This window comes from Podarcis pityusensis (genome assembly GCF_964106645.2).
Source record: "Podarcis pityusensis genome assembly, chromosome: 9".
In the NCBI taxonomy this organism is placed as follows: domain Eukaryota; kingdom Metazoa; phylum Chordata; class Lepidosauria; order Squamata; family Lacertidae; genus Podarcis; species Podarcis pityusensis.
The window spans coordinates 52135737-52144383 of NC_138034.1; the positions used below are offsets into that span (position 1 = coordinate 52135737).

The following is an 8647-nucleotide window of genomic DNA, read 5'->3' on the forward strand; positions in this document are numbered from 1 at the left end:
GTGTGTGTATTGGGTAATAAATCCAAGGTTCTCTGAGTAATAAAGCAATGTCTCCTTGAAAGATACACATTGACAGCGGCTTCCTTAGCTCTATAGAAACCAACAATAAAGTAATAAAGACATCCTTCAGAAAGAGTACGTTTCCGCCTTACCTGAAAAAGCACTAATTTCTTGTAAGTCTGATGCTTTAATGAGGAAGTAAGGTGAAAGAAGATGTGAAATTCAGTTTGCAGGAAGTTCACAGAAAGACTGACAAAGATTGCTCAAGAAAGGAATGTCCAGAGGCCTCTGCAACATTTTGTAACACAGCTTAGTTATACAGTCATACCTCAGGTTGAAGTTGCTTCAGGCTGAGTGCTTTCGGGTTGCGCTCCACGGCGACCCGGAAGTAACGGAACGCGTTACTTCCGGGTTTTGCCTCTCGCGCATGCGCAGACGGTCAAAATGACATCACGTGCATGCGTGGAAGCGGCGAATCGTGACCCGCGCAAAAACAGGTTGTGTTCGCTTCTGGATGCGAACGGGGCTCCGGAACGGATCCCCTTCGTATCCAGAGGTACCACTGTACATAGCTAGTCTCATGGCTGGTGCAAGGCATTATGGGAGAGGGAGTAGAAGGCTCTATCTCAGGGGTAGGCAACCTAACGCCCGGGGGCCGGATGTGGCCCAATCACCTTCTCAATCCAGCCCCACGGATGGTCCAGGAATCAGCATGTTTTTGCATGAGTAGAATGTGTCCTTTTATTTAAAATGCATCTCTGGGTTATTTTGGGGGCATAGGAATTCGTTCGTTTCCCCCCCAAAATATAGTCCCGCCCCCCATATGGTCTGAGGGACAGGGGACCGGCCCATGGCTGAAAAAAGGTTGCTGACCCCTGCTCTATCTCAGAATCATGGATTTAAAACTTTGGAGAAAAGGCTACAAGCTACTTCTCTAATAAAAAGTTTTTTAAAAAAAGGAAATGTAGAAAGGAAATCCTGCAGATGAAGCCACATATAACAGTACACATTAGAAGTGATTGATATATAATAAATGACAATAATAGTAACAGCCTTAACAAGTGTGGTGAATAAAACTCTGGTGTCCCTAATGAGAGATAGAGATGTGGAAGGTGAGCAGCTATTTTCCACTGAACGATAAATCTCCAAAATGTGTTTAATTGGAATGATTTTGTGAATGCAAGAGTGAACCAAAGTAGTCATAAACAAGTGCATCAGGGATCCCCAAAACAGTCACCAGTTTGCTAGTGGTAACAATCAATGTCATTTTACAGCAGGGAAAGTCCCTACACTACTTTATTGTAGGAATAATAATTAAAAAAACCTGTCAGAAATACAGAAAAGTCTTTCTACATGATGTCAGGTGATAGAACTGCTGTACGTACGCGCCCAACACCCACTGCTCCTCTGTAACATCTTCCCTCCTGCATGTGACAAAGGTGAGCTTCACTGGCTATTCAAAATAATGATTGACTAGCATGGCAATGAGGAAACTATGGCCCTCCATATGTTGTTGGACTACAACTGCCGTCATCCCAGACTGTGTTAGCTGAGACTGAGGGGAACTGAGAGCCCAACAACATCAGGAGGCCAGAGTTTTCCCATCCCTGGACCAGCAATTCCTTCAAGAAACTGTAGACTCCTGTTACTTCTGCTAAAGCAAGGCAGGTAAGGAAGGCTGTGCCTATTTTTCTCCCATGTTACACTATGATGGGTGAAGCTTTTCTAAGTGTCAAATGTCCTAATATGGATGTAATGCAGACCTTGTTTAAGAAAAGGCAGTTCCAAAAAAATGGGTTTTAAAAACGCACTCGAAAACTTGTATGCTGGAGCTATGCCAACATTAGTGGGGGCTTTGTTTGTAAGGACCTGCAGCTCCTCACCTTTTAGCAGGCAAAAAACGTTTGCAGGAATCCCCACTTCTTAAATACACTTATCTATCTGTGGAGGATATTCTGAATAATGCATTTTAGAGGGGTCGCCGGGGATGAGTTCATGGAGCCAGTGTGGGGGTGTAGCAGCCTGGAAAAGTCTGGGAACCACCACTGCTCTTGGCAGTTATCTTTAACGTTACCAACTGTCACGACTTCAAGAGAGGAGCCTGCACACCAGATGGCAGCCAAAACTGTTTCTAATCATCCCTGCACACACGCATTTTTGACTCGGGCGTCTAACGTCCCGCTCTCCACCCCCTCCTCGCAGGGAAAGGAGGAAATCCCCGGCCAGAGCTGAGCTGCTGCGTCGAGATAGCAACTCAACTGGTGCTCGTCATCTCGCTTCCCTCGCGCCCCCTCCCCTCTTTCGGGGCCGGAAGGACGGGAGGAAGGGGCATGTTCTCCAAAGGAGATGCGAAAGCAATCTGATCACAAGGGGACTCCCTTTTCTCTGCTCCTCTACTCCAAGCTCGCCCAATCTTGCTGCCTTCTGAAATTGCTTGGCGCAGGTAAACGTAACTGTGTGTGTGTGTGTGTGTGAGAGAGAGAGAGAGAGAGAGAGAGAGAGAGAGAGAAGGGGCAGGAATCGTAAGATTTTAATCTGAGCTTGTTTTCCAACTGCAGCAAAAAAGCAAGAAAAAGGGGGTTGGGAAGCAATCGGATGTGGAAGGGCGTAGGGCGAGGTTACGCTTTTAATTAGTATAACAATACGGGGGACAACGGTGGCTCACCTTGCTCTCCGGCTACTGGCGTTTTCAAGGCAAAGGAGGCCGGGGAAATCCCAACGCTCGGTTTGCGCCAAGACGTGGCGCCCGCTGCCTGGGCTCGGACCTCTCGCTTGCTTTGCGCTTTCGTGCCCAGCCGGAAGCGCAAGTGAAACTGAAAGTGAAAGTGTGATTCCAGCCAGGCACTTGGCTTACCAATCGGCGAGGCCTTGTGGGGCGGGCCTCCCGTTCAGTTACACAAGTGATCGGGCTAGTTGGTGCAACTGCTTTCGGCGAGGATGGCACCGTCTGCAAGCCAGACCTCGACCAAAGCAGGGAGATAATAGGAGGGGGGAAACATCCACATTCCTCCTGGGGCGTTATTTTCTAGTTTATTTGGTTCCACTTGCCAGATCAACAAGCACCCCTTTCTCGCAGGGTGAGCTAAGGAAGAGGGAGGTTGTACTGTATTAGTGTATTTTTGGGGGTAAGGCTTAAAGTGGCCTTTTTATTTTGAACAGTTCCAACACCACCTTGATTATGACCAAGCAGCTTGCTGCAAAATAATAAGCAGGACTTGGAGGTCACCAGAAGCCTTCATCAGGCTGAAATGGCACAACGAAGTTTAGCAAAGGGCAGGGGTATGTGTATATATGTTTGATAAAAAAAGCTGGCTTGGTATTCAGGCAAAAACAAAACGTCACAAAAATACAAGCAAGCCTTTGAGTGCATCAGAACTCTTCAGCTTGGGTAAGAGAAAAGCTGATGTTGAAACTACTGTGGTCAAAAAGTTTGCTTCTGTATGAGCTTAGAAGGGGTGTAGCTATGCAGGGAGGCTGTTAAGAGCTCTTCAGGTGGAGGAACAGACTTGTGGGCTTTGTCTAAGTATGGAGTGTATAGAAACAACTGTTATTTCTGGAGTGCCTTCCAGTGAGAAGCCAGAGAGAACCATGAACAATGTGGGTGCTATCAAGGATGTAGCTAGATGTTTGGGTAAAGTGAACAGCTACAGGCCAGTGTGGTTTTAAGTTGGAGTAAGTTGAATTCAGTAGGGATTTCTGTCACCAACCCAAATTTTGAATTGTCCCTCTTGTAGCTAGCTTTACTAGGATTTCTAGGAGCCTAAGTAGAGCGCGACAGCATAAGGCCAAAAACCCATCTATTACAGCATTCTGTTCCTACAGTGGTCAACTAGATGCCTATGGGAAGCTCACAAGCAGGACACAAATGCAACAACTCCTGTTGTTGTACCCTAGAAAATGGTATTCAGAAATATACTACAGTACTAAAATATTGAAGGTAATAGAACTATCCCTGGTGGTCTAGTGGTTAGGATTTGGTGCTCTCACGGCCAGGGCCCAGGAACACGTCTTTAACAAGGCCTAGATAGCCCAGTTGGTTAGAGCATGGTGCTGATAATGCCAAGGTTGCAGATGTAATCCCCATATGGGACAGCTGCATTTTCCAGCATTGCAGGGGGTTTGACTAGATAATCCTCAGGGACCCTTCCAACTCTTCAATTCTGTGATTCCATTATTATCTTTGATAGCCATTGGCAGCTTCATCCTCCATGAATTTTTCTAATCCCCTTTGAAAGCAGTCCAAGTAGGTGGCTATGGTCACATTTTGTAGTAGTAAATGCCATAGTTTAGTTACATGCTGTGTGAGGTTTTTTCTTTTATCTGTCCTGAATGTGCCATCACAAGAAAAAGTCCTCTCCCGTCGTTGTACCCTAGAAACTGGCATTTGGAAGTATACTGATTGGATACTGGAGGTAACAGAACTATCCCTGGTGGTCTAGTGGTTAGGATTCGGTGCTCTCACTGTCACGGCCTGGGTTCGATTCCCGGTCAGTGGATGCTCAATTCTAGCATTGTGAAAGAAAATTGGATGGGGGAGCATATGCAGGTTAAGATGGTGCCAGGCAGATCCATGAGAGGGGAAGGTAGCTGGCTCATCTGCCTGTTGCCCTGGGAGAGGAGCTGACACACATTTTTCTGACTGTAGCTTGTTTTTACATTTTTTCTTTCTGGTTGTTTGTTTTTTAAAAATAGTGTGAAGTTGTGGTTGATGTTTTCTTCCAGGGTTTTTCTGAGAACCAGTACTGCCATGGCCAGCTTTGAAACTGAAGATACAGAAGAGACTGTGACCTGTCTCCATATCAAAGTCTATCATCCAAGTCAAATGGAAAAGAATGTATTCCAAGCCTTCCACTTTTGCCAGCCACATCACGTGAAAGTAGATGACCTAGTGAAGTTTGGAAGAGATGGTCAGGTCTGCCGCTTTAACTTTGTAGATGGACGGGCCTCACGTATTCAGTTTGCTCTGCAGTGTTTCAGACACTTCAACAGCTCAAAGCTGGGTTTCGAGATTAAGAATTTGAGCAAGAAGACAAAGCTGTTTGTGGATCTCGCTGAACTGGCTTACCTGAATAAGGTTGAATTGCAAGAGACATGCATGGTTTGCTTTGGAGAGTACCAAATGCTATTGGAAAAAGAAGAAGGAGAGTCAGATAAGTATTTTGACATCCGCTTTGAATTATCAAAAACACCCATGTTGCAGCCAAAAAACTTGTCTTGGCGGGAACCTATACCTGAATGTGGCTTTTCATGTGCTGAATCTCCAGTTGAGATAGATGAGACGGAAGAAATGGGAAACGCCCTCCATGAGAAATGGACTTACTAGTTTCAATGTTACAAATTCAATGTTGTTGGTTTTTTGCCCTATGTACTATTGCAGTTGAATGGTATCCTTCACATATGTCCAATATATGCCTACACTATGAATAGGTTAGCATTGTTCTTTGTAAGCTGCCACTTTACAGATATTTTGGCATCATTGCTTAAAATACTGGTGAGGAGCCACCAGTCTGTGAGCCTAATTAGCTGGTCAGTGACACTTACAAAACACAATTCCTTTGCCTGCATGGTTTGACTTCAAACTGCATGGGCAAAGGAAAACAGGTTACCTGCTGTCATTGTGATTGACAGGGCATCCTCTATCAAAATTGGCTCCTGGGGGTGGGGAAGGTAAGGATCTGGCCCACCATTGGGATCCAGTTTCCCACCTCTGGCTTAAAACAGGTAAATGATAATCTATCATACAGCCAGAGGACTTGGCAGTAACAATGCAGGCTTTCAATACTTTTCAGCAGTGGCTGACCTGCAGCCTTCCAGATACTGCAGGACTCCCAACAATTCCAGCTGTCAGTTCCAGCCAGCATGCACAATGATCATGGGATAATGGGAGTTTTAGTCCGAAAGCTGCCACAGGCCACAGGTTAGTCACCTCTGCTCTAAAGACTACCTGAAGGCAAAAAGAAATTTCTGACCTTGTAATACCACTGTTATCTTGGATGGATGGGTAACTATCACCCAACAATATAAAACTGGAACCAGTTGCTTTCCTTATTAAACTGGGTAATGTTTTGTTTAAATACGACACTGCAAGCCTGCCCAAAAGCAAAAGAAACTTGGAGAACATAATGATGTATGCAATATCTAAAGGCCTCTTTTATATGTCATAGCCTGACCTGTACATGCTTCCTGCTCTGTTTCTGAACAGCTGTTGATTTGAAATTGCTGCAAGTTGTGAAAGCACATAAACGCATGCATGCTAGCATTAATACTGTAGCGCAACTATTTTGATTCCATTTGGACACCATGCTGTGTTCTCTTGTGCTAGTATCTGTTAGATTGTGAGATTAGGATTGGGGCAGAGGAGGTGACTTCAAATTTGCATTTAACCAAGAGGAACACTGGGGTAGACCTGGTCTAATCAGGTTTGGTTCCCCTTATTAATGAGGTCCACTTGGTGCCTTGCTGACCTTGACTAAAAAATACATCTTTTCCAGGCTTTTGATGGACAGTGATTGCTATTAGCATGCTGCTAGAGCTTTATACTGCTGTTATGAGTGGAGCAGGGGGTTGTTTTGTGTATTGCTTATGATCTGAACGTATTTCTGTGCGACTGTGCTTGTAAAATATTTTTTTAACTTATGCTTAAAGTATGTTATAAGTCTCTTGGAGGCCTTCTGTGTAACAAGCAACTAAGAAGTTTACTAAATAAACACAATATAATCACAATCTCTCAGCCTAACTCATCACAGGGTATTGCAAGGATAAGAGGTGGTTCAGCAGAGAACTGCCTACATTACCCTTAGCTACTTAAGGGTAGGATAAAATGCAATTAATAGCATTATTAAAGATTCAGGCTGCAGTCATCCAAAGTTAGGCTGCTTAAAATGGGATTTATGTTGCCAAGCTTTATGCAGGATTGCAGCCAAATTGAAAATCAAGTTCAGCCCTCAGGGAAAAAACTGGTTACAGCGTTAAAAATGAAGAAACATGTATACCAAGCATTTAAAGCACTCTTCTGTCACTTTAACAGTCATGGCTTCCCCCAAGAATCCTGGGAACTATAGTTTAAGGGTGCAGAGTGTTTATTTAATAAAGTTTATACACTGCTTGATCGCAAAAAACAACCATCTCAAAGCAGTTTACAAAAAGGCTAGGACAATAAAATTGTAGGTAAAAACAGTTAAAAACAAATATTTAGAACATCCAGAATTTTAAAATCATCAATAAACTAAAGACACATCAACATTCTACAAATCTGGGTAGGATTGTGTAAACAAAAATGTTTTTAGTGGGTGCTGGGGGAAATAAAGGTGCCTGTCTGATGTCAGCAGGTAGGGATTTCCAAAGTTAGGGTCTGCCACAAGGATCAATTTCTTACAAATATTGAACAGGTATTATGTGGCATATGTAAAAGTGTCAATTCTGTAGTTAGATCTCCCACAGAGCTACAATTCCCAGCACCCTTGACAAACTGGTCCTTACAATTATTTTAGGAAGGGGAACCATGACTGTTAAAGTGCTGGAAGCGTGTTTTAAATATACAGTATGGTGTTAATGTGATCACAGGTTTTCACAATGGGTCATTGTATGCTTAAGAATATCAGGAAGGCAAGGGGTGGTGTCTTTGAGCTAAATATACCGACATAACGTAACAAGGGCAGTGGGGCCAATATGTGATAGATAGCAAAGCCACAAGTCTTTTCAGTAGTAACAGAACAAAGATTGGAATGAGGCACAGTAGGCATTAGCTATGTAATAAGACAGCTAAGTGCAAAGTTTTTAAATTTTAGACTGAATTCTATCAAAAGTTATTTTACCAGGTTCTGTTTCTTCAGAGGTGGAGAACTGATGTGAAAGTTCCAAAGAACCACCCTGCTGAATTCAGACCCAAGCCTCATGTAGTCCAGCAATCAGAAGTCTATAGAAAGTGCAGGAGCAAGAGAGGGCAACAGCTGCCTCTTGATACTGGAAGAAGTATAAAATAATTGTGATTAGTAGCCATTGATAAGATAAATTCCAGAAGTATAAGGCTGATCGCCATCCAAATTGGAGTCTCCCACTACAGTGCATAGCAGGAAGAGATTAATTTGCCCCACCTTTGCTCTTCAGAATTCTACCAGTCCAATTCCACCACCAACCCCAACCCCACTGGTAGTGGTGGGGAAGCCACCAACTCATATACAGTATACCATGCAGGAGTCCCCATTTGGTCTGCAAGTCTGTTTTCCCCAAGCCATGCCCACTAGCCCTATACCTGATGAGGCGAGATGTGGGGCAGGTATAGATGCAACTCCTGCCAAAAGAAGGGTTTGCAGGTGCCAGTCAGCTGCATGTGCTAATGCATGCCTTTACCCTTGCAGTATTAAAATCAACTGATTGGGTGGCTCTGCTGACCTGTCAGGGAACTGGGAGAAGCAAGGAACTTGTCCATCAGCTAGGCAAGCCTCCTAATCCCATGACCTCTGGGAATGGCACATCCCTCAGTTATGGTAGAAAGCAAGCTCTTTGCCTGTGTTCATTTTTCAGCAGGGCAGGCAATTCTTGCATTTCAACTCACTTCACTTTCAGATACCAGTTTGAACAGGTAGTATCAGGCTAGTTCTGAAGTGTGTAAAAATTTATTCACAGCTTGAGAAATTTAAAACTTTAA

At 44.0% G+C, this 8647-nt stretch overlaps 2 protein-coding genes across 7 annotated transcripts in view; one reads left to right on the plus strand and one right to left on the minus strand.

Annotated features, from left to right (window-relative positions):
- The window catches only part of ALPK1 (alpha kinase 1), a 58308-nt gene extending 50423 nt beyond the window's left edge, over positions 1 to 7885 (minus strand). For 2 of the 5 annotated variants that reach the window (XR_013990309.1, XM_081020274.1), the window contains exons 1-2: positions 7815 to 7885; positions 5066 to 5122 (exon numbers count right to left, since the gene is read on the minus strand). The gene's annotated coding sequence lies outside the window, so the exon portion shown is untranslated. Of the gene's footprint in view, positions 1 to 2665; positions 2798 to 5065; positions 5123 to 7814 lie in introns of those variants that run through there. The other 3 variants (XM_081020277.1, XM_081020276.1, XM_081020280.1) reach the window with 3 other exon arrangements.
- On the plus strand, positions 986 to 6723 carry TIFA (TRAF interacting protein with forkhead associated domain). Of its 2 annotated transcripts, none has more exons than XM_081020418.1 (2): positions 986 to 2443; positions 4723 to 6723. In XM_081020418.1, exon 2 carries the CDS (start codon positions 4748 to 4750, stop codon positions 5321 to 5323), a length of 576 nt encoding a protein of 191 aa, XP_080876544.1. In that variant the 5' UTR covers positions 986 to 2443; positions 4723 to 4747; the 3' UTR covers positions 5324 to 6723. The 2 variants fall into 2 exon arrangements, with proteins under 2 accessions (XP_080876544.1, XP_080876545.1); XM_081020419.1 differs by lacking the exon at positions 986 to 2443 and adding an exon at positions 2939 to 3077.
- Positions 7886 to 8647: the final 762 nt, after the last annotated feature.